General features: G+C 42.5%; 1 protein-coding gene across 3 annotated transcripts in view; it reads left to right on the top strand.

The window, feature by feature from the left end:
• Nucleotides 1–1,603: 1,603 nt before the first annotated feature.
• Nucleotides 1,604–27,516, top strand: part of TNFRSF14 (TNF receptor superfamily member 14) — a 245,845-nt gene continuing 219,932 nt past the window's right edge. The window contains exon 1 of one of the 3 annotated variants that reach the window (XM_069740724.1): nucleotides 1,604–1,838. In XM_069740724.1, the coding sequence (XP_069596825.1) occupies nucleotides 1,806–1,838 (33 nt within the window). In that variant the 5' untranslated portion in view covers nucleotides 1,604–1,805. Of the gene's footprint in view, nucleotides 1,861–27,516 lie in introns of all 3 variants that reach the window. The other 2 variants (XM_069740723.1, XM_069740722.1) reach the window with 2 other exon arrangements.

The following is a 27,516-nucleotide window of genomic DNA, read 5'->3' as shown; positions in this document are numbered from 1 at the left end:
CTCAGTGGTCCAGTGCGCTCATTGATCCGCTGCACTCAGTGATCCAGTGCACTCAGTGGTCCAGTGCGCTCAGTGATCCAGTGCGCTCTGATCCAGTGCACTCAGTGATCTGCTGCGCTCAGTGATGCAGTGCGCTCAGTGATCCAGTGCACTCAGTGATCCAGTGCGCTCAGTGATCTGCTGCGCTCAGTGGTCCAGTGCGCTCATTGATCCGCTGCACTCAGTGATCCAGTGCGCTCAGTGATCCAGCGCGCTGTGATCCAGTGCGCTCAGCGATTCGATGCGCTGTGATCCGATGCTCTCAGTGATCCGCTGCACTCAGTGATCCAGTGCACTCAGTGGTCCAGTGCGCTCAGTGATCCAGTGCGCTCAGTGATCCGATGCGCTCAGTGGTCCAGTGCGCTCAGTGATCCAGTGCACTCAGTGATCCAGTGCACTCAGTGATCTGCTGCTCTCAGTGATCCGCTGCACTCAGTGATCCAGTGCAGTGATCTGCTGCGCTCAGTGATGCAGTGCGCTCAGTGATCCAGTGCGCTCAGTGATCCGCTGCGCTCAGTGATCCGCTGCGCTCAGTGATCCAGTGCGCTCAGTGATCTGATGCGCTCAGTGATCAGATGCGCTCAGTGATCAGATGCGCTCAGTGATGCGATCCCCGCCATAAGGGACCCCCTATCCATCCATACACACCACCCCCCCAGTAAGGGACCCCCTATCCATCCATACACAGGCCCCCACCATAACGGACCCCCTTATCTATCCGTACTCACCCCCCAGTAAGGGACCCCCTATCTATCCGTACTCACCCCCCCCCCGCAGTAAGGGACCCCCTATCTATCCATACACGGGCCCCCATCATAAGGGACCCCCTATCCATCCATATACAGGCCCCCCCAGTAAGGGACCCCCTATCCATCCATACACTGACCCCCGCCATAACGGACCCCCTTATCTATCCATTCTCACCCCCCCCCCCACCCCAGTAAGGGACCCCCAATCTATCCGTACTCACCCTCCCCCCCCCCCCCCCCCCCAAGTAAGGGACCCCCTATCCATCCATACACGGGCCCCCGCCATAACGGACCCCCCTATCTATCCGTGCTCACCCCCCCCCCTCTCCCCCCTCTCTGAGCCCCCCCGCACCCTCTCACCCCCAAAGGGTTAATAACGGTAGCAGTGTTGGCACCCCCCTAAAGGGTTAATACCGGTAGCAGTGTTGGCACTCCCCTCCCCCCCAAAGGGTTAATACCGGTAGCAGTGTTGGCACCCCCCCTAAGGGTTAATACCGGTAGAAGTGTTGGCACCCCCCCTAAAGGGTTAATACCGGTAGAAGTGTTGGCACCCCCCCTAAAGGGTTAATACCGGTAGAAGTGTTGGCACCCCCCCTAAAGGGTTAATACCGGTAGCAGTGTCACTGTCCGCTGTCTGGCATGCCGCCAAAACGAGAAGGCGGGAGAAGGGGGTTGGGGCGTGTTTCGCTGAGAGAGAACCCGCCCAGGAGACCACCCGCCCACCACAAGGCATTGCTATTACAGCCTCGGGCGGCGCGCAGCTACTGCGCATGCGCTAGGTGCGCGCGGCCGTGCGGACGCGAGTGCCGCGCGTGCATGTGGCGCATGCGCAATTATATAATACTGCCCACAATGCCTTGTGTGGCTTCTCCTACGTGAAGTCTGGCGGCCGCGAGTGTGATCGGAACTTTGTCCCTTTCTGTATCTCCAGTCATGGATTGTCGGGGACGGTGGAAGGTTCCACAACCGCAATGAAGAATATCGCGACATCCCGAATACGGTCACAACACGGACGACATGGGCGGGGACTTCCTGGTGCCGCTACACCTGGTGAGCTGCGGGCAGTCCTCCTGTATACCGCGCCCTCCTGGTGTTATAGCCGGGGGGTGCGGGCACAAAGCCTCTGTACATACAATGTGTCACCTGCCTCTGTCGCTCCAGAATAATGCCCGTTATGGACGTCGCAGCTGCTTTCACTTTCACTTTGCACTTTTTTTTTGCTATTTTCTGGAGATGTTTTGTTTTTCGTTGCATTTTCAATAACTATTATTATACATTTTTATAGCGCCATTTATTCCATAGCGCTTTACATGTGAATACGGAGGACAGACTAAACTGCATATTGGGATGATGGGCTGCAATACTAGACTCCACCACTAGATGGCAGCACATTTTACAAATGCAGCCCAGGAAATGACTTCTTGTAATACAGCAAGAAGGGAATATGGGTATAACTATTGATCTGTATGGGGATTATGGGTGAAATATCACAAATACACATGCTCAGGAACATATTTCATCTACTTCTGATAGGAATATGGGTATATCTATTGATCTGTATGGGGATTATGGGTGAAATATCACAAATACACATGCCCAGGAACATATTTCATCTACTTCTGATAGGAATATGGGTATATCTATTGATCTGTATGGGGATTATGGGTGAAATATCACAAATACACATGCTCAGGAACATACTTCATCTACTTCTGATAGGAATATGGGTATAACTATTGTTCTGTATGGGGATTATGGGTGAAATATCACAAATACACATGCCCAGGAACATACTTCATCTACTTCTGATAGGAATATGGGTATATCTATTGTTCTGTATGGGGATTATGGGTGAAATATCACAAATACACATGCCCAGGAACATGCTTCATCTACTTCTGATAGGAATATGGGTATATCTATTGTTCTGTATGGGGATTATGGGTGAAATATCACAAATACACATGCCCAGGAACATGCTTCATCTACTTCTGATAGGAATATGGGTATATCTATTGTTCTGTATGGGGATTATGGGTGAAATATCACAAATACACATGCCCAGGAACATACTTCATCTACTTCTGATAGGAATATGGGTATATCTATTGCTCTGTATGGGGATTATGGGTGAAATATCACAAATACACATGCCCAGGAACATATTTCATCTACTTCTGATAGGAATATGGGTATAACTATTGATCTGTATGGGGATTATGGGTGAAATATCACAAATACACATGCCCAGGAACATACTTCATCTACTTCTGATAGGAATATGGGTATATCTATTGCTCTGTATGGGGATTATGGGTGAAATATCACAAATACACATGCCCAGGAACATACTTCATCTACTTCTGATAGGAATATGGGTATAACTATTGATCTGTATGGGGATTATGGGTGAAATATCACAAATACACATGCCCAGGAACATACTTCATCTACTTCTGATAGGAATATGGGTATAATTATTGTTCTGTATGGGGATTATGGGTGAAATATCACAAATACACATGCCCAGGAACATATTTCATCTACTTCTGATAGGAATATGGGTATAACTATTGATCTGTATGGGGATTATGGGTGAAATATCACAAATACACATGCCCAGGAACATACTTCATCTACTTCTGATAGGAATATGGGTATATCTATTGTTCTGTATGGGGATTATGGGTGAAATATCACAAATACACATGCCCAGGAACATACTTCATCTACTTCTGATAGGAATATGGGTATATCTATTGTTCTGTATGGGGATTATGGGTGAAATATCACAAATACACATGCCCAGGAACATATTTCATCTACTTCTGATAGGAATATGGGTATAACTATTGATCTGTATGGGGATTATGGGTGAAATATCACAAATACACATGCCCAGGAACATACTTCATCTACTTCTGATAGGAATATGGGTATATCTATTGATCTGTATGGGGATTATGGGTGAAATATCACAAATACACATGCCCAGGAACATACTTCATCTACTTCTGATAGGAATATGGGTATATCTATTGATCTGTATGGGGATTATGGGTGAAATATCACAAATACACATGCCCAGGAACATACTTCATCTACTTCTGATAGGAATATGGGTATATCTATTGTTCTGTATGGGGTTTATGGGTGAAATATCACAAATACACATGCCCAGGAACAGACTTCATCTACTTCTGATAGGAATATGGGTATAATTATTGTTCTGTATGGGGATTATGGGTGAAATATCACAAATACACATGCCCAGGAACAGACTTCATCTACTTCTGATAGGAATATGGGTATATCTATTGTTCTGTATGGGGATTATGGGTGAAATATCACAAATACACATGCCCAGGAACATACTTCATCTACTTCTGATAGGAATATGGGTATATCTATTGTTCTGTATGGGGATTATGGGTGAAATATCACAAATACACATGCCCAGGAACATACTTCATCTACTTCTGATAGGAATATGGGTATAATTATTGTTCTGTATGGGGATTATGGGTGAAATATCACAAATACACATGCCCAGGAACAGACTTCATCTACTTCTGATAGGAATATGGGTATATCTATTGTTCTGTATGGGGATTATGGGTGAAATATCACAAATACACATGCCCAGGAACATACTTCATCTACTTCTGATAGGAATATGGGTATATCTATTGTTCTGTATGGGGATTATGGGTGAAATATCACAAATACACATGCCCAGGAACATACTTCATCTACTTCTGATAGGAATATGGGTATATCTATTGTTCTGTATGGGGATTATGGGTGAAATATCACAAATACACATGCCCAGGAACATACTTCATCTACTTCTGATAGGAATATGGGTATATCTATTGTTCTGTATGGGGATTATGGGTGAAATATCACAAATACACATGCTCAGGAACATATTTCATCTACTTCTGATAGGAATATGGGTATAATTATTGTTCTGTATGGGGATTATGGGTGAAATATCACAAATACACATGCCCAGGAACATACTTCATCTACTTCTGATAGGAATATGGGTATAACTATTGTTCTGTATGGGGATTATGGGTGAAATATCACAAATACACATGCCCAGGAACATACTTCATCTACTTCTGATAGGAATATGGGTATATCTATTGTTCTGTATGGGGATTATGGGTGAAATAACACAAATACACATGCCCAGGAACATACTTCATCTACTTCTGATAGGAATATGGGTATATCTATTGTTCTGTATGGGGATTATGGGTGAAATATCACAAATACACATGCTCAGGAACATACTTCATCTACTTCTGATAGGAATATGGGTATATCTATTGTTCTGTATGGGGATTATGGGTGAAATATCACAAATACACATGCCCAGGAACATACTTCATCTACTTCTGATAGGAATATGGGTATAATTATTGTTCTGTATGGGGATTATGGGTGAAATATCACAAATACACATGCCCAGGAACATACTTCATCTACTTCTGATAGGAATATGGGTATATCTATTGATCTGTATGGGGATTATGGGTGAAATATCACAAATACACATGCCCAGGAACATACTTCATCTACTTCTGATAGGAATATGGGTATAACTATTGATCTGTATGGGGATTATGGGTGAAATATCACAAATACACATGCCCAGGAACATACTTCATCTACTTCTGATAGGAATATGGGTATAACTATTGATCTGTATGGGGATTATGGGTGAAATATCACAAATACACATGCCCAGGAACATACTTCATCTACTTCTGATAGGAATATGGGTATATCTATTGTTCTGTATGGGGATTATGGGTGAAATATCACAAATACACATGCCCAGGAACATACTTCATCTACTTCTGATAGGAATATGGGTATAACTATTGATCTATATGGGGATTATGGGTGAAATATCACAAATACACATGCCCAGGAACATACTTCATCTACTTCTGATAGGAATATGGGTATATCTATTGATCTGTATGGGGATTATGGGTGAAATATCACAAATACACATGCCCAGGAACATACTTCATCTACTTCTGATAGGAATATGGGTATATCTATTGTTCTGTATGGGGATTATGGGTGAAATATCACAAATACACATGCCCAGGAACATACTTCATCTACTTCTGATAGGAATATGGGTATAACTATTGATCTGTATGGGGATTATGGGTGAAATATCACAAATACACATGCCCAGGAACATACTTCATCTACTTCTGATAGGAATATGGGTATATCTATTGTTCTGTATGGGGATTATGGGTGAAATATCACAAATACACATGCTCAGGAACATACTTCATCTACTTCTGATAGGAATATGGGTATAATTATTGTTCTGTATGGGGATTATGGGTGAAATATCACAAATACACATGCCCAGGAACATACTTCATCTACTTCTGATAGGAATATGGGTATAATTATTGTTCTGTATGGGGATTATGGGTGAAATATCACAAATACACATGCCCAGGAACATACTTCATCTACTTCTGATAGGAATATGGGTATATCTATTGTTCTGTATGGGGATTATGGGTGAAATATCACAAATACACATGCTCAGGAACATACTTCATCTACTTCTGATAGGAATATGGGTATAATTATTGTTCTGTATGGGGATTATGGGTGAAATATCACAAATACACATGCCCAGGAACATATTTTATCATTATTTTAAGAACATATATATTTATCCCAAATAGTCATGCCCAGTACCACATTTGATGAATTTCCCATAATAATATGAATAGAATTATTCACCTCCATGGTAATTCAATGTGAAATATTATATTTACAGAGGCCAAATAATTTTGCAGCTTTGTTTGAAAAAATATCTTTAAAAACTTGTGGGCACCTAAGCTCCATAATAAATGAATACCTATATGTACATTTATATTACAGCGTCAAATAGGCTAAGTAATTTCCTTTTACAGCTTGGTAATTCTGCATTCAATAGCGCTGTAATAAGTCAGTATAGGCTGTTTATTGTCTCTAAATGACGGCTTTTCATTAATATAGCGATAACAGTTTGAACTATTAATTTGAAAATATCTGCATTGTTTTCTTGGACATATGCAGTGTTTATACGCCCAAAGATGCTGAAACAGGCCTGGAAAGACGGGTTTAACAAAGTTTTTGCTTTTTTTTTTTTTTCTTCAAGATTGGGAAAACTGTCTGAAGCATTGACTTGAAAATAGCTTTTGTGACTTTATTGATATATTTTGTGGTTGCACGTCAAGGTTGCTGAAATAAGTAAATAAAGGCTGATTTAAGAGACTTTTAACTGCTTATCTTCAGTACTGAAAAAAAGGCTTAAAGCTGACCTGTCATCACATTCAATGCCACCAAGCCGCAGCTATGGTGGCATAGCTGACAGGTCCAGCAGTGTGGACAGCCCTCTATCCGCCTCCCTGGTGCCTCCGCACTAAAATATTACACTTTATTTCTCTCGACGGGCACCACTGGAAGCATGAAGTGTCTGTATCGGTCCGATGGAGTGTGAAAAAATCTGCGCTATCTACAATGCACTGCGTCATCAGTTGCTGGGCAGGAATTTTTTTACTGCCCAGCGACTGATGACGCGGCACAGCGCAGGGCTCAAGCACTGATTGGTTCACACTCCAAAACACCAACAGGACCACTTCTTGATTCCCGTTACGCGCGCCAAGGGGGCAATAAAGTTTAGTATTTCAATGAGGAGGCACCCAGGGAGGTGGACAAAGGTATCTCCACACAGCTGGACCTGTCAACTATGCCACCATAGCTGCGGCTTGGTGGTATTGAATGTGATGACAGGTCCTCTTTAAAGCGTCGAGTTGAAAATAGCCTGTGTTTTCCTTGTGAAATTTAATACTTAGCTGCTCAATCGTGCATAGCGTGTGCTGTCAACCAACAAACACCTTACCCCACTAATTTCACATAAAATGTAATGTGATATGATCATCAGATGTGGATGATTATATTATTGATTATTATCAATATTCATTTATATGGGGATTATGATTTGGATAACATGGCTACAAATCCCAACTCCCATATTTATCCTTTACCTGATAAAAATATCCAGTAGAGTCTCTTTTATCCAAGCTAAACGGGAGCAGAGGGTGCTTGGATTTGTGAAAAACTGGGATAACTCAAACAACTGAATAAAATGCCCCCCTTTGTATCCTGCTGTCCCGCTTTGGGTCTTCCTGTCCCTCTTGTATCCTTCTGTCCCTCTGAGTATCCTCCTTTTGTGTCATCCTACCTCTCTTTTATGTTCTACTGTCCGATTTTGTCCATTTTTTGTGTCTAAAAGGGGAGCCCTGGGCAGCCGCCTGGATGCTTGGATAAAGCAGTAAATTGGCTGGCAAAGTGCTGTATTGTATACGTTGCCCTCATCTTTTTCCCACAGCCACACACAAAAAAAAAACAAAATCTGCCCTGTATAGTGGGGAACAATATGAAGGTTTCCATTCCCATTCAAGTGAACCTGGATGGAAAACAGGCACATAATATTCAATTCTGCCTTGCCTACTGACGAAGCAATACCGAGTCCTATATCAGACATGTGAACGTAAGCAGGATCATTTATTGTTCCATGAAAGCTATTTTGTTGGATTTGTTATGATGGCCTTCGTATTAACCTAGAGACCAGTATACACTAAAATACATGTTCCATTTCCAAATATTTTTGTTAAGATAAAACCTATTATTTTATTAAAAGTTATTTAAAAAAAATTCTATATTTTCTCTTCGCCACGACAGCACCCACTGAGAGAGGGGATCCGCCCCTAGGAACAGGAAACCCTACGGAGAGATAAAAGGGGCGGTCCCCCTCGCTCCCACAGTTTGGTTTCCTGTTCCTACGGGAAGATCCACGGAGAAGAGGATTCCCAGCCTGGACGCCGCTTGCGCAGTTTACCTGTGAGGACGGCAAGGGCTCCAGGACTGGATGCAGCGTCGGGGGTGCTGAGTCAGTTTTCCCCCCTCTGCTGGCAGACGTCGCGAGACCGGGTCGTGGGAGCCGGTTCGCGGCAGAGTCCGGCGGTCTGCGGGGCAAGCACCAGGTGGTAGCGTCGCGCCGTCCTCGGCGGACGCCTGTGCGGTGTGGAGCCCAGTGTATGCCCCCGGAAGTGCTGGTAAGCTTCCGGGGTGCGGAGGAGTGAGACGACGCCGGCGCTGAAGCCGGTAACAGCGCCGGAGTATCCAATATGGCCGCGACCCGGAAGTGGTTAGCACTTCCGGGTTCAACAGGAAGAACATGGCGGCCCCCATGTGAAAAGGACGCCGGCGCTGCATCCCGGCGTCCAGAATGGATTCTGCAAGAGAGTCTGCGGTACCTTCTCTAGAGGTTACCACCGTCACCCCTCGCAGCCATGCCAGCAGCAGCAGCCGCTCTAGGCAGAGCGGATCGTCCAAAAGGAAGCCACCTGCATCTGTGTCTCCTCCTCAGCCGGTACCTGATCGATCAGCTTCTGGGTGAGTGTGCATCTATCCCACTAGTCTGATTATTGTCCCTCTCCCTTTATAATAGGCAAAAAGGAAGGAAAAAGCGAAACACAAGCAGTGTGCGTTATGTATCCAGCCCCTTCCGGATAGTTACACTAAAAGGCTGTGTGATTCATGTATAAAATCAACGTTACGTGATGAAGCCTCAGTTAAATCAGAGGATATAAGGGCCATGATTAGGGTTAATGATGAAGAATTTACAACATGGTCAAAAGCCCCAAAAGTAGACGCAGCTGTGGCGTCTACATCAAAGAAATCCTTACTGCCTGTAGAGGATTCAGGCTCGTTACAAGATCCTCTAGATCGCAAAGCCGATTCGCTCCTTAAAAGAGCATGGGAGACTTCGGCAGGGGCCTTTAAACCGGCAATCTCAGCCACTTGCACCGCAAGATCCATGCTTGTTTGACTGAGTGACTTGGAAGAAGGGCTGAAAGGAGGTCTCTCTCTCTCTCGAGAGAGAGAAATTATTGTCCTCTATACCCCTAATTAGAGGTTCCACAGCCTTTCTAGTGGACTCCTCTGCCGACTCTATACGCCTGGCAGCCAAGTCGGCAGGATTAACCAATGCAGCACGTAGGGCCCTATGGCTTAAGGGCTGGAAAGGTGACCCTCAGACCAAGTCTAAGTTATGCAGCCTTCCGTGTCAGGGTGAGTACCTGTTTGGTACCAAACTGGATGAGATCTTAACTAAAGCAGGGGAAAGGAAGAAGGGCTTTCCAAATAGTAATAATTACGTTCCATTTTATAGGAGAGCGTTCCGAAAGCCCGCATTTAATAAAAGGAAGGAGTTTAAGAACCAGGATCGCTGGGCCACAAGAGACACAAAACAAAAGGGTGCGTTCTTTGGGAAGCGCCCTTTCAAGTTTGAAGAAAAACCCCGTTAGGACAGATCTACCTGTGGGAGGTAGATTGTCCTCCTTCGCTAATGAATGGCGGGCCATAACAGCAAATATTTGGGCGAATAACCTTATTGCCTCTGGGTTACAATTAAAATTTTCCCGAGTCCCTCCGGACTCATTTCTATTGACTTCATTAAAGTCTCAGTTACAACAAGAGGCATTGGAGCAGGAGGTAATAAATCTCCTAGCTAAGGGAGTCTTGGTGGAGGTTCCATTCCTACAGGAGGGAAAGGGATTCTATTCCCCGTTATTTTTGATTCCAAAACCAGATGGAACATTCAGAACTATTATTAATCTTAAAAAATTAAACATCTACCTAGAAAATCAAACCTTTAAGATGGAATCTATCCGGTCCACCATTAAACTCCTGTTTCCCTATTGCTTTATGACAGTTCTCGACCTTAAAGATGCGTATTACCATCTACCTATTTATGCAGAGCATCAACAATATCTACGGGTAGCGATTGTATTGAATGGGTGTGTCCGACACTTTCAGTATACTGCAATGCCTTTTGGGCTATCTATAGCCCCAAGAGTATTCACTAAACTAATGGCGGAGGTAATGTCATATCTAAGACTAAAAGACACTCTCGTAATTCCCTACTTAGATGACATCTTAGTAGTAGGAAATTCTCCTTCGCAATGTCAACAACGGTTGTGTGATATGATAGCATCTCTGCAAAAATTGGGTTGGATAATAAACTGGGAGAAATCTAGACTTATCCCAACAACTCGACAAATTTTCCTAGGGATTATATTAGATTCTACAAGCCAGAAATGTTTCCTTCCGGAAGATAAACAGATAACGGTCAGGAATAAAGTCCAGTCAGTAATAGATAAACCCCTAATTTCTTTGAGAGAAGGCATGTCCCTTCTTGGCTCCTTCACGTCATGAATTTCAGCGGTTCCATGGGCCCAATTTCACTCGAGGCATTTACAGTATGCAATTTTACATGAAGAAAAATCTCATGGTCATTTAAATATTAAAATTTCCCTTTCTAATAATGTAATCCAATCTCTGATATGGTGGCTAGATCCAAAAAACCTGGTCAGTGGAGTTCCCTGGGTAGTTAAACCCTCAAATATAATATATACTGATGCCAGTCCTACTGGCTGGGGCGCACATTTAAAAGACCATTTAGTCCAAGGATTATGGTCAGCCACGGAGTCAGACGACTCTTCTAATATAAGAGAGCTAAAAGCTATCTATCATGCTCTATGTGAATTCCTTCCGCAGCTACACGGGACACATACCAGAATTCTGTCCGACAACATGACCTCAGTCGCCTATATCAATCATCAAGGCGGAACAAGATCAGGAACGCTCATGTCTATAACCGAAGACATTCTAACCATAGCCGAAGAACATCTTCTGTCCCTGTCAGCGCTACATGTCAGAGGAGTGGACAACTCAAGAGCAGACTTCCTCAGTCGTCATACCCTCCACCAAGGAGAGTGGGTCCTAAATCATCAAATTTTCAAAATGATAACCATGAAATGGGGTACACCCGAGATAGATCTCTTCGCCACAAGACAAAACCGACAACTAAAAAGATTCGCTTCAATGTTCCGGGCCGACAATCCCGACATTCTCGATGCCCTTCAGACTCCTTGGACATTTCAGAAAGCATACGCTTTTCCTCCTCTGATTCTTCTACCAACAGTAATCAGGAAAATATGGGAGGACCGGGCAAATATAATCCTGATTGCCCCATTTTGGCCAAAAAGACCATGGTTTTCCCTGCTCAGAGCCATGTCCAACTCGGATCCGTGGATCCTCCCGGAGGATCAGGATCTTCTTTCCCAGGGGCCCTTCAACCACCCTCATGTGAAGGGACTAAGGTTGACAGCCTGGAATTTGAGAGGCAGCTGTTAAAACTAAGAGGCTTCTCCGATAGTGTAATTAATACCTTGTTAACAAGTAGAAAGAGATCCACTACTGACATATATGTGAGTGTGGAAGAAATTTCTAAATCTCTATCCATCGGCGTTATCTAGTGAAATTCCCGTCTCCACTATTCTAGAATTTCTTCAAAAAGGACGTGACTTAGGTCTTTCAGTTAATACTCTGAAAGTACAAGTTTCTGCTCTAGGGGCCTTGCATAGTCACAATGTTGCGGGTAATAGATGGATAGCTAGATTTATTTCAGCTTGCCAGAGATCAGAGCCAGTTCAGATTCCGCAGATGCCTCCTTGGGATATTAATTTGGTCCTGGAAGCCTTAACAGGTCATCCATTTGAGCCTCTAGACTTGGTCCACATTAAATATATTTCACTTAAGACCGTTCTTCTTGTCGCGTTAGTATCGGCAAGAAGAGTAGGTGACATACAGGCGCTATCAGTAGATCCTCCCTTTATGTCAATATTTCCTGATAGAATTGTCCTGAAAACAGACCCTTCCTACCTACCTAAAATGTGTACAAAGTTCCATAGGTCTCAAGAGATCCTTCTTCCTTCTTTCTATAATAATCCTACAGACCAGGAAGAAGAGAAGTACCATACTCTAGATGTGAGAAGGGCTATAATAACTTATCTGGATAGAACTAGCGCCTGGAGGAAGAGCAGGGCTCTTTGTTTCCTTCCAGGGTCAAAGGAAAGGATCTGGTGTTACAAAAGGCACACTATCCCGATGGATTCGGGAGGCGATATACCTGGCCTATTCATCCAAAGGGGAGAATCCACCTGAGACTGTGAAGGCACATTCCACCCGGGCGATAGCATCATCCTGGGCTGAACGAGCAGAGGTTCCTATAGAACTCATATGTAAGGCCGCAACCTGGTCCTCTCCTTCTACCTTCTATAGTCACTATAGATTAGATCTATCTGCCTCCACTGACTTGTGTTTCGGTAGATCAGTCCTTAATACGATAATCCCCCCCAAATAACTATCTCTGAAAGTCTCTCAGTGGGTGCTGTCGTGGCGAAGAGAAAACACCGGATTACGTACCGGTAATGCTCTTTTATAGAGCCACGACAGCACCCCTTTTTTCCCTCCCATTTACATATATTAGTGTACATATGAGCACTGTTAAGGGTGGTGGATTCTTGTACTTATACATAGTTAAATTATAATGAATGATGATAAAGAATTGTCTACTAAAACTGGTGGGCGGTTCCTCGCAATCTCTGTAACCCAAACTGTGGGAGCGAGGGGGACCGCCCCTTTTATCTCTCTGTAGGTTTCCTGTTCCTAGGGGCGGATCCCCTCTCTCAGTGGGTGCTGTCGTGGCTCTATAAAAGAGCATTACCGGTACGTAATCCGGTGTATCTCCATTAAAAGTTATTGATGTCAACAAACCTAAGTAACCAATAAAATCCTGCAAAAGATCCAACATCCTATAAAGAACAATGTATTGAGAATAATATAGGTATATAAGCAAGAAGTATGGTGCAAGACTGCTCATCTCTATGACATGGCCGGCCTAAAAAGGAGGTGGGAACACTGGGTCAAAGACCTATGATGCCAGGGCTCACATCTCCCAGGGGTGGGAGAAGTCAATGGACATGTAATCCTGTCAGATGCAAATAGGTTACAGGATCTGTATATCCATAGCATTCTGACCATAACCCCATATAGAATAATAAATATACCCATATTCTTACCGGAAGTTAATGAAATGTTTCATCATATTTTACCAATAATCAACATATAAAACAATAATTGTACACATACGTGTTCTTACCAGGAATTGATCGAATATGACACTGGGCATGTGTATTCATGATATATCACCTATAATACCCACAAAGAACCATTATACCCATATTCCTAGCAGAAGTAGATGAAGTATGTTCCTGGGCATGTGTATTCATGATATATCACCTATAATCCCCATACAGAACAATAGATATACCCATATTCCTATCAGAAGTAGATGAAGTATGTTCCTGGGCATGTGTATTTGTGATATTTCACCCATAATCCCCATACAGAACAATAATTATACCCATATTCCTATCAGAAGTAGATGAAATATGTTCCTGGGCATGTGTATTTGTGATATTTCACCCATAATCCCCATACAGAACAATAGATATACCCATATTCCTATCAGAAGTAGATGAAGTATGTTCCTGGGCATGTGTATTTGTGATATTTCACCCATAATCCCCATACAGAACAATAATTATACCCATATTCCTATCAGAAGTAGATGAAGTATGTTCCTGGGCATGTGCAGCCCTGCCCCGCCTCAGGCTCAAGTTAGTTGTGCACCTGTCTCAGCCTGTCTCACCCTTCATCTTTGGTGCGGGTTTGGCAGTGTGGAAGCCAGATCTGAAATGTCCGCACTGGACCTGATCGGCCTTTACCTGCGCTTGCCTTTCCTGGCACCAAGGGAGTGATTCTGAAAATGCTCCAGGTACAGTTCGCATTTAATGTGGTCCTTTTTTTTTTTTTTATACATTCAGGAAGCCATAATGGCACAACGTAAATAAAATACGGAGATTAGGACTGCCCCATTATGAGATTGCCGTGAAGTGGCGGGGTAGCTCAAAGAATTGATCAATTGTTTGCTAAATGTCTCATATTTGAAATACAGTTAGAATTTATGTGCAATTGCACTTCAGTTATTGCGTTCTGACCATAAGCAGTGCTGGCTTCTTCCCCTTTTTTTTTTGCAGAACAATAGATATACCCATATTCCTATCAGAAGTAGATGAAGTATGTTCCTGGGCATGTGTATTTGTGATATTTCACCCATAATCCCCATACAGAACAATAGATATACCCATATTCCTATCAGAAGTAGATGAAGTATGTTCCTGGGCATGTGTATTTGTGATATTTCACCCATAATCCCCATACAGAACAATAGATATACCCATATTCCTATCAGAAGTAGATGAAGTATGTTCCTGGGCATGTGTATTTGTGATATTTCACCCATAATCCCCATACAGATCAATAGATATACCCATATTCCTATCAGAAGTAGATGAAGTATGTTCCTGGGCATGTGTATTTGTGATATTTCACCCATAATCCCCATACAGAACAATAGATATACCCATATTCCTATCAGAAGTAGATGAAGTCTGTTCCTGGGCATGTGTATTTGTGATATTTCACCCATAATCCCCATACAGAACAATAATTATACCTATATTCCTATCAGAAGTAGATGAAGTATGTTCCTGGGCATGTGTATTTGTGATATTTCACCCATAATCCCCATACAGAACAATAGATATACCCATATTCCTATCAGAAGTAGATGAAGTCTGTTCCTGGGCATGTGTATTTGTGATATTTCACCCATAATCCCCATACAGAACAATAGTTATACCCATATTCCTATCAGAAGTAGATGAAGTCTGTTCCTGGGCATGTGTATTTGTGATATTTCACCCATAATCCCCATACAGAACAATAGTTATACCCATATTCCTATCAGAAGTAGATGAAGTCTGTTCCTGGGCATGTGTATTTGTGATATTTCACCCATAATCCCCATACAGAACAATAGATATACCCATATTCCTATCAGAAGTAGATGAAATATGTTCCTGGGCATGTGTATTTGTGATATTTCACCCATAATCCCCATACAGAACAATAGTTATACCCATATTCCTATCAGAAGTAGATGAAGTCTGTTCCTGGGCATGTGTATTTGTGATATTTCACCCATAATCCCCATACAGAACAATAGTTATACCCATATTCCTATCAGAAGTAGATGAAGTCTGTTCCTGGGCATGTGTATTTGTGATATTTCACCCATAATCCCCATACAGAACAATAGATATACCCATATTCCTATCAGAAGTAGATGAAGTATGTTCCTGGGCATGTGTATTTGTGATATTTCACCCATAATCCCCATACAGAACAATAGTTATACCCATATTCCTATGAGATGTTGATGAGATATATCACCAGGCGTGTGTAACCCGATATTCTACACATAATCCCATATAGTTACAATCTTTTTTCCCTGGTTCTATTATTAAACTTTAATCCAGCCCTGTGGATGTTCTGATTCATTTAAGTATTTCCATTGAATTCCCTTCTTGCTATATTACAAGAAGTCATTTCCTGGGCTGCATTTGTAAAATGTGCTGCCATCTAGTGGTGGAGTCTAGTATTGCAGCCCATCATCCCATCATCCCATCATCCCAATATGCAGTTTAGTCCGTCCCGAATACGGGGCAAATATAGACAAATACATTAAACATGAGCAGATACAAGGCACACGGGTACATAAGGAGGGAGGACCCTGCCCGTGAGGGCTCACAGTCTGCAGGGGATGGGTGAGGATACACTAGGAGAGGGCAGGGCAGGTTGTGCGGCGGTTCAGTAGGTTAGCATCCAGATGTGAGATATATATGCAGTTTTTGACTCGTGTTAAATGACTGTACAATAGCAATAACAATCCTCCCGCACAGTACATACCGCATGATGTTCATTTCTACCATGTATTAAAGTTCTGTATCGTAGGTGTCACATACCTGACTAGAAATCTTTATCGCCACAGAATGGAGAACATGTGTAGTAAATAAAAAAGCCAAGAAACCAGCGTTGTCTATGGTCAGCACGCAACACATACAGTGCATATGCACATATTCATATCTAACTGTACTTTAAACTGAGACATTTCTCAAACAATTGATCAATTCTATTTCCATCATTGCCTGATTTTATGATGTTTTTTTTTTTCTTTTAACCCTGAAAGAATCATTATTATTTTATTTTTTATTTTTTTACAACTGACAAACGACTTGACAATATTCTATGAGTCACTACAGAGGAATTAGACCAAATGTATCTTTTTTTTTTTTTTTTCAACCCCTTTCTGCCATTAGACGTACTATTCCGTCCATGTGGGGTGGGCTTTACTTCCCAAGGACGGAATAGTACGTCATAGGCGATCGGCCGCGCTCACGGCCGGGTGTCAGCTGCTTATCGCAGCTGACATCCAGCACTATGTGCCAGGAGCGGTCACGGACCGCCCCCGGCACATTAACCCCCGGCACACCGCGATCAAACATGATCGCGATGTGCCGGCGGTGCAGGGAAGCATCGCGCAGGGAGGGGGCTCCCTGCGGGCTTCCCTGAGACCCCCGCAGAGCAGGCACTTGGTAACGCTGCAGTGCTCTGGGACAGATCAGTGATCTGACAGAGTGCTGTGCAAACTGGCAGATCATCGATCTGTGATGTCCCCCCCTGGGACAAAGTAAAAAAGTAAAAAAAAATGTTTACAAGTGTGTATAAAAAAAAAAAAAAAAAAAATCCTAAATAATGAAGAAAAAAAATTATTATTCCCATAAATAAATTTCTTTATCTAAATTTAAAAAAAAAAACAATAAAAGTACACATATTTAGTATCGCCGCGTCCGTAACGACCCGACCTATAAAACTGGCCCACTAGTTAACCCCTTCAGTAAACACCGTAAGAAAAAGAGGCAAAAAACGCTTTATTATCTTACCGCCGAACAAAAAGTGGAATAACACGCGATCAAAAAGACAGATATAAATAACCATGGTACCGCTGAAAGCGTCATCTTGTCACGCAAAAAACGAGCCGCCATACAGCAACATCAGCAAAAAAATAAAAAAGTTATAGTCCTCAGAATAAAACGATGCAAAAATAATTATTTTTTCTATAAAATAGTTTTTATTGTATAAGAAAAAAAAGAAATAAATGAGGTATCGCTGTAATCGTACTGACCCGAAGAATAAAACTGCTTTATCAATTTTACGAAACGCGGAACAGTATAAACGCCTCCCCCAAAAGAAATTCATGAACAGCTGGTTTTTGCTCATTCTGCCTCACAAAAATCGGAATAAAAAGCGATCAAAAAATGTCACGTGCCCGAAAATGTTACCAATAAAAACGTCAACTCATCCCGCAAAAAACAAGACCTCACATGACTGTGTGGACCAAAATATGGAAAAATTATAGCTCTCAAAATGTGGTAACGCAAAAAATATTTTTTGCAATAAAAAGCGTCTTTCAGTGTGCGACGGCTGCCAATCATAAAAATCCGCTAAAAAACCCGCTATAAAAGTAAATCAAACCCCCCTTCATCACCCCCTTAGTTAGGGAAAAATAAAAAAATTTAAAAATGTATTTATTTCCATTTTCCCATTAGGGTTAAGGCTGCAGTTAGGGTTAAGGCTGCAGTTAGGGTTGGGGCTAAAGTTAGGGTTAGGGTTTGGATTACATTCACGGTTGGGATTAGAGTTAGGGGTGTGTCTGGGTTAGGGGTGTGGTTAGGGTTACCGTTGGAATTGGGGTTAGGGGTGTGTTTGGATTAGGGTTTCAGTTATAATTGGGGGGTTTCCACTGTTTAGGCACATCAGGGGCTCTCCAAACGCGACATGGCGTCCGATCTCAATTCCAGCCAATTCTGCGTTGAAAAAGTAAAACCGTGCTCCTTCCCTTCCGAGCTCTCCTGTGTGCCCAAACAGGAGTTTACCCCAACATATGGGGTATCAGCGTACTCAGGACAACAACATTTGGGGTCCAATTTCTCCTGTTGCCCTTGGGAAAATACAAAACTGGGGGCTAAAAAATAATTTTTGTGGGAAAAAAAAAGATTTTTTTATTTTCACGGCTCTGCGTTAGAAACTGTAGTGAAACACTTGGGGGGCTCAAAGTTCTCACAACACATCCAGATAAGTTCCTTGGGGGGTCTAGTTTCCAATATGGTGTCACTTGTGGGGGGTTTCAATGTTTAGGTACATTAGGGGCTCTGCAAACGCAATGTGACGCCTGCAGACCATTCCATCTAAGTCTGTATTCCAAATGGCGCTCCTTCCCTTCCGAGCCCTCCCATGCGCCCAAACAGTGGTTTAGCCCCACATATGGGGTATCAGCGTACTCAGGACAAATTGTACAACAACTTTTTGGTTCCAATTTCTTCTCTTACCATTGGGAAAATAAAAAATTGGGGGCGAAAAGATAATTCTTGTGAAAAAAAATGATTTTTTATTTTTAGGGTTCTGAATTATAAACTTCTGTGAAGCTCTTGGTGGGTCAAAGTGCTCACCACAGATTTAGATAAGTTCCCTAGGGGGTCTACTTTCCAAAATGGTGTCACTTGTGGGGGGTTTCAATGTTTAGGCACATCAGTGGCTCTCTAAACGCAACATGGCGTCCCATCTCAATTCCTGTCAATTTTGCATTGAAAAGTCAAATGGCACTCCTTCGCTTCCAAGCTCTGTCATGCGCCCAAACAGTGGTTAACCTCCACATATGGGGTATCAGCGTACTCAGGACAAATTGTACAACAAGGTTTGGGGTCCATTTTTTCCTGTAACCCTTGGTAAAATAAAACAAATTGGAGCTGAAGTAAAGTTTTTGTGAAACAAAAGTTAAATGTTAATTTTTATTTAAAAATTCCAAAAATTCCTGTGAAACACCTGAAGGGTTAATAAACTTCTTGAATGTGGTTTTGAGCACCTTGAGGGGTGCAGTTTTTAGAATGGTGTCACACTTGGGTATTTTCTTTCATATAGACCCCTCAAAATGACTTCAAATGAGATGTGGTCCCTAAAATAAAATGGTGTTGTAAAAATGAGAAATTGCTGGTCAACTTTTAACCCTTATAACTCCCTAACAAAAAAAAATTTTGGTTCCAAAATTGTGCTGATGTAATGTAGACATGTGGGAAATGTTACTTATTAAGTATTTTGTGTGATATATCTCTGTGATTTAATTGCATAAAAATTCAAAGCTGGAAAATTGTGAAATTTTCAAAATTTTCGCCATCTTTCTGTTTTTTTCACAAATAAACGCAGGTAATATCAAAGAAATTTTACCACAATCATGAAGTACAATATGTCACGAGAAAACAATGTCAGAATCTCCGGGATCCGTTGAAGCGTTCCAGAGTTATAACCTCATAAAGGGACAGTGGTCAGAATTGTAAAAATTGGCCCGGTCATTAACGTGCAAACCACCCTTGGGGGTAAAGGGGTTAACTACTAGAAAGAAAACCTTTCCCCCAAGAAAGAATTGAACGTCATAATAAGAAAGCTGCAGTCCGTGTCTTTTTTTTTTTTTTTTTTTCTTTTTGTCCATATTGTCTGTTGGCTTTTGTTTTTGTGGGATGAGCTGCAGTGTTCATTGGGCACTATATCAGGGGGCACAGACAGGACAATAGGGGGCACAGCTGGTTCTGTCTGTGAGATTATTGAGATAAAACATTTCCTTGCTTGTTTTTAAACAATCACCTGCGATTCCCTGCTGCAATGTCTGTATACTCTCTTAGGGTACGTTCACATTAGCGTCATGCGACGCAGCGTCGCCGACGCAACGCACGACGCATCGGAAACGCACGCAAAAACGCAACTTTTTTGACGCAAGCGTCGGACGGATGCGTCGTAAAACGCAGCGTTTTTGTTGCGTTTTTGTTGCGTTTTTACAAAAAACGCCGCGTTTTACGACGCATGCGTTGTCAAACACTTATTAGATCTTTACACACAATTTAGTGTCTAGACACTAGATAACACCACCAATGAATAGAAGAGGGTGGGTCTAGTGTCTAGACAATCGATAATGCCACCAATGGGTAGATGGGGGTGGGTATTAATGTAATAGTGGTATATATACCCCGGCATACATTATTTCCAACCATAGAGCATCAAGATGGATCGTTCCATGGAGAGTATCTACCTCACTTTTGAGCTGGAATTAGCCCTTGCTATAGCTTATGCTTTTGCCTGTCATGAACAGAGGAGAAGAGACAAACTACGGAGAAGGAGTCGTCGGCGTTTTTGGCTACACCCTATAGTGGAAGTCCGAGAGAGTCGTGGAGCGTACCATTGTCTGTTTGGCGAATTAAATGAGAACCAGGACAAATAATTTGAATACACCAGGATGTCAAAAGATAGCTTCCGATATCTGCTGCGTCTGGTGGAAGGAACCATTTCCAGGCAGGACACGCAGCTCCGTAAATCGATTTCCCCTGAGGAACGTCTGCTGGTGACTCTACGGTACGTAGTGGAATGAGAAGGATTATATGTTCTTGCCATTTTTTAAATTAACGTGTTTTTGTTTTGTGGGGTGGGGGATTGTAATTAAAAATGGAAAATTCATTCATAACAATTAAATTAATTATATATATTTATTTTTCTTCTTGTCAGTTTCCTGGCTGACACAGGGACATCCACCGGGACATGTAGCTTAGAATTAACCAATGCCAACATCAATCAGTCCACCGGGACATGTAGCTTAGAAATAACCAGTACCAACATCAATCAGTCCAAGGATGTGAAGGATTTATATGTTCTTGCCATTTTTTAAAGTAACTTGTTTTTGTTTTGTGGGGTGGGGGATTGTAATTCAAAATGAAAAATTCTTTCATACCAATTAAATTAATTATATTTATTTATTTTTCTTCTTGTCAGTTTCCTGGCTACCGGAGAGACCTTGAGATCACTGCATTTCCAGTTTCGTATTGGAGTCTCCACACTGTCTGGGATTATTGCCGACACATGCCGCGCATTGTGGGACAACCTCCGGGAGGAATTTTTGCCCATCCCTACAAGAGAAATATGGCATGCCAACGCCCAAAAATTCGAAAAAGTTTGTTCTTTCCCTAACTGTATCGGAGCTGTGGATGGGAAGCACATTAGGATTACCAAGCCTTCAAGAAGTGGATCTCTTTTTTTATAATTATAAAAAATACTTTTCCACCGTGCTGATGGCAATTGCAGGTGCGGACTGCAGGTTTCTCGCTGTGGACATTGGAGCGTTTGGTCGTGCAAATGATTCACGGACATTTAAGGAGTCTGATATGGGCCGAAGATTGTACAATAACAATTTTAATTTCCCCCATCCACGACCTCTTCCCAACACCGACGGCCCGGCCCTGCCATTTGTTGTTGTTGGTGATGAGGCTTTTCAAATGAGTGGCAACCTAATTAAACCGTACTCCAGTCGTGGGTTGGACCGCACCAAAACTATATTTAATTATAGACTGTCCAGGGCCAGAAGAACTGTGGAGTGCGCCTTTGGCATCCTGGTCTCCAAATGGCGTATATTAGGATCCGCTATAAATTTGAAAATTGAGACAGTGGATGAGGTGGTGAAGGCGTGTGTGGTTCTCCACAATTTTATTATTGATAAAGAGAGAGTCAACGTGGAACTCGATGAACCCATACCAAATCCATTGCCTGATTATCAAGCTCATCCTCTGCGGACAACTGTGGAGATTGCTCATATGAGGGACCAATTTGCTGCATACTTTGTTTCTGATGTTGGCCGTGTTTCATGGCAAGATCAAATGGTTTAATTCTTCGTGTTATTATGATGTCATGTAAACACTGTGGAGTCCATGTCATTTAACCATGCTATGTATGGTGATTCTATGGTTATTGTTTTAATGTTCCCTGAATGTATAATGTGTTGTGTTTTCAAATAAAGTTCTTGTGCCTTTCAGTTTTTAAAAAAAAAAAAACTACCATACGTTTTTCCATAGTAATAAAATTTTAAAATCCAAATTTATTGAAAGTACTAATGTGTGTCCCACAAAATTTGTGTGTTCCATAGTTTTGGCGTATAACATAATCGGCTCCCACCTTGTCAACCATTTTTAATCCTGCAGACTATTTGCATATGGAACCAGGCTTGACAAGGAGGGAGACGATCATGTTTGCAAAACTCTACAGAGTGAACACTATGGTACTCAGGATGCTAGAATAAGTCCAGAGTCAAATCGTGGCGACACTGTGAACATTGCTTCCACCTCACCTGACCAATATTCTTAAGGTACATTAATAAAACTATTATCCAACGATACCGACCAGTGATACGACTGGACCGAGATCGTTGTCTAGTTGTCGCATGGTTGCTGGAGAGCTGTCACACAGACAGCTCTCCAGCGACCAAAAAAGAGCAATCTGGGTAATGTTACGAAGCGCTTTGCCACACTCACGATGTTTACCATTGTTAATGTAATTTAAATTACAGAAAACCCTTACACTCCGGTGTGTGAAACGTCCATCGCCGTCAACTTCACGTACTGTGCCAGCCCTAAAGCACAGCACAGCGTTTATTATTAAGTCAACGGTGTGCTCAGCTTTACGGGCGGGAATCACAGTGTCAGTGCGGAAAGATGACGGCGAGGGACGTGGTAGACACCTTTTTATATTTGTGGGGTATTGTTCACTTTTTATTTGAGTGATTAAAACAGTGCGCTATTAACCCAATATTCCCTTGTTTAAAACAAAGACATCGCTGGATCGGTGTGAACTCACCGATCCAACAATGACAGCGTCTGATCAGTTACCCAAAAAAAATTCCAAATCATTCGCTGATACCAAAAAACTCACAGCAGGGGCTCAATCGTTTTACGATTTCAGAAAAGATAACGTTAGTTACACATAAAAAACCAACTATATCTATACTGAAATCGTTGTGTGATGGTACATTGTAAACTTGACATATTGAGCAATGCTGTTTGTGTTTGTAACATCTGAGTACAATGAACGACAGCCCTATAAAAAAATGTAAAAAAAAATTGATACAATATTGTCACACATTGCACATCAGGTGTTACAAAGACAAGATTTGTGTGTATGGCGCAAGGTGTGATTTGGTGCAAACTTTATTTGAGACAATAAAAACCAAATTTTTTTTAGAAAAATATAGCAAATTTATTTAGTGTCCAAAAAAAAAAATAGGCAAACTGTTTTTATGGGGTACCAATGTCCGCAACAAAAGGGGATTCATATCCCCCAGTTTTTTGTGGTGTTAAGGAGACCGAGGAGGAGGGGGAGGAAGCAGCATACTCTATGACACTAGACGGGATGCCGACATCAATCCAGCCAGTGGATGGTGGCGAGACTGGAAAAGAAGCAGGTGAGGGAGGAGGAGGGACGACCAGTGTCCTTGGCTGGCTACTCCGGCTCCGGGTCGACCCAGGCTGTGTTGATGGTGTACTCCTCGTTGACCCAGGCTGGGTACTGGGTGTACTCCGTGTAGACCCAGCCTGGGTACTTGGTGTGCTCCGGGTCGACCCGGGGTGTTTTCTGGTGGTACTTTGGGGAGCAGCCATAGCCAAGGTCGTAGTGCTTGTGGTCTTCTTCTTCTTTTTCCTCCTCTCTCCCTCTGGGTGGGGGTCGGCTTCCCGTCTGTGTCCCCTTGAAGGCCTGTCAGGCTCGGAACTTTGGGGCTCTGTTCTGTGGTGGCGGTGGCCCTCGGCACGCGGAGCTCTGTGGTGGTGCTCTGCAGCAGGAGTCGGAGTCATGGCAGCCAGCGATGGTACTGCGGGCATATTTGTCGCTGACTGCATGACCCGAGCCTGCTGTAGAGCACTGACATATAAATTGTTGCAGCCCTGCATGAACGAAATCTGGAGTTCCGGCGTAAGATGTTCCACCATGCCGTTGTGAATGGCACTAAAAAAATGTTTGGCCGGCCTCGAGAGATCCGTTTCGATGTTTTCAAGACGCCGTTCGATATTGCACATTTTATCGCACAGCGCCTTGAAACCATTCTGAAATACGGTGCTCAGATGTAAAAATTCGGGCATGACCGCCCTGTCCGAGGCCCGCTGACGCTGTCGGGAAGACCCAAAGGAAGGAGCGACAGAGGCCTCGGCCAGGGGAACATCTGATGGACCGGCTGCCGGTTCGCCAGATTGTGTTGGTGCAGACCTGCTATCGCTGTGGGATGGCTGCGACTGTTCAGATGGCGCTTCACAAAGGACCGCTCCAGAGGGTCGGACAGTCTCGCGGGTGCTGCTATGTGTTCTGTGAAAACATAAGGAAACCATTAGTATACAAAATATCACATTTCACATGCGTAATTAAACTTTACCGCCAGGTATCCATTGCCGCCATTAATATTACACTATTTTTAATATTGACACTGCATATGCACCAATATTAAAAAAAAAAAAAGGTATTTATTTAATTCTAAATAGTCACCCATGGTTGTGGTTTGCAACGCCAGACAATTATGCTTACGTTGGAACTGCCATGACGTCACGGTCATGTGACCGAGACGTCATCACAGGTCCTGCGAGCTGAGCAACCATGGGAACATAACCTGCTTTGCAGTGGAATGTATGCCGTATCTATTATATTTTACTTTTTTGTGTATAACAAATCTGGGATACACCTGGATAGCCACTATACTACTCCACTATTAAATATTGGCTGGGCTTGGCCAATCTACTATTTTTCTGTGTTATGTATACTTCAGATTTTAGTGAAATTGCTAAGTCAAGCTCACCATTGTTGTAATCCCAGAAGGGAGCCGCTGTGTCAAGTGTGAGAAGACCAGAAATGAATTAAAAATTCAAGGTTAACGAGGCGTGAAAAGTAAAAACAAAATACTTTATTCACTTCAATCAGAAGCAGAGGATGAAACATCTGCACAATACAATAAAAACACTATCTACGCGTTTCAGGTCTGATGTTCCCTGTCTCCTGAAACGAGTAGATAGTGTCTATTGTATTGTGCTGATGTTTCATCCTCTGCTTATGATTGAAGAGGATAAAAATATGTATTTTTTACTTTTCACACCTCGGTGAACTTGCATTTTTTCCTTCATTTCTATACTTGGTACTTGCCAAAATAAATGGCTGGGCAATAAGCTACGTGGCTGGAAGGTAGTATGTGAATATGCATGTTGTAAAAACTAGGTGTGTGCATAGGTACTATACTTACTCTCTGCTTTCAAGGACCGGTCGCAGGAACTGCAGTATACGGTTATACTTGTACACCGAGGTCCTTGAAGCGGCAGCACCACTATGAGTCTGTCCCTCCTTTTTCAGGCCCCTCTTGAAACGGTCCTTCATGGAGCGCCATCTGGTCCTCAATTGTTTAACTGTGTATAAATTGAAAAAATAAAAAAGGTTTTAGATAATATATTGAAAACGATTACGCAACCGTGTGCAATCCCAATAGAAGACATCACAGACGGTTGTGTAATCCTGGCATGATGGGTCACAGCAGCATTTTGTTCATACTTACGGAAACTGGCTTTGGCCTTGGAGGAAGCGCTGTCGAAGCCATCCCACAGCGATTGTGCCACCTCCAACCACAGATGCCGCAATATGCCCTGGTCCGCGTGCCGGGGGTCACGGCTGTCCCACAGCGGGCCCCGTGCTTCTATGGATGCCACCATAAGGTCGATATTAAGTGGCTCATCCAGGGCCCGTTGTGAAACCTAGAAAAAAATGGAAAATATTAATGTTTGAAAGATAAAAAAAATTGTCCCTACCTCCTCCACCGCCACCTACTACACACAACACCACACCCTCCCACCATCCCCCAATCCCGCAAAAAACAAAAACAAAAAAATAAAAAAAATAGGTTTGAAAGAAATACTTACGCTCCGTCCTGCAACCACAGCTTGGCCCCGTGGTCCCTGCTGCTGCTCCCTCTCTTCCTCCTGGTTCTCCTCCTCACTTGAAGAAGCCTGCAAAATAGTTTAACAAAAAGTTGAGTGACCCATCTACAAATGACAGCGAATATAAGCAATAGTAGATCATGGACTCACCGGACTCCTCAGCGGTGGGGTGCCGGAATCACTGCCGCTGGCCATGACTAATAATGCAGTTCTGAAATAAAGAAAATCATTTTGATACTATGCTCCTATGCACTATCCAGCAATAAATGAAAAAAAAAAAAGACATTTAAACCACAAAGAACATTGCACTCCAACTGAACTAACGCTGAGCAAACAACACTGCCACATTGATTAGATTAAAGAAACAATGGCAGAGACAACCCAATGCCAGAGTACACAAAAGCCTAAAGATAAGAAAACTAATCTACAACAGACCCAATGTAGAAATCCCCCCCAAAATTTTTTTTTCCTAAAAAAGTACAGTATGCACGGAGCAACACAAAAAACACAATATTTTGTTGGAAGTTAACAACACCCAAAAATTAAGGGCAGAAACATTAATAACACACCGTACTTTAGAATAAAACCAACAGGGCCGGAGACAATAAAAGGGCCATACAACGCCATACATCACAACCATAAACATACAACGATGTCTTTACACAACCACAGTGCAGAACATAATACACAACTAGCAATAAAAAATTAATAAATGTAATAAAAGGGCTCAGAATCATTCTATACTACCATACTTTACAATACAACCGACAGGGCCGGAGACTATTAAACGCCATCACATAACGCAAGAATAAAACATCACAACTAAAAACACCACCAAACCAAAAAATGGAAACGAAAAATCTATTCTGGAAAGAACAATAATCTAGGCCGCAGACAATGAAACGCCATCCTATACAACGCCATACATCAGAACCAGACCAAAAATACCACAATATCTTTAACCACAGTGCAGAATATAAAACACA

Source organism: Ranitomeya imitator, chromosome 10, assembly GCF_032444005.1.
Source record: "Ranitomeya imitator isolate aRanImi1 chromosome 10, aRanImi1.pri, whole genome shotgun sequence".
Classification (NCBI taxonomy): Eukaryota; Metazoa; Chordata; class Amphibia; order Anura; family Dendrobatidae; genus Ranitomeya; species Ranitomeya imitator.
This window is presented reverse-complemented; position numbering and strand designations above follow the sequence as displayed.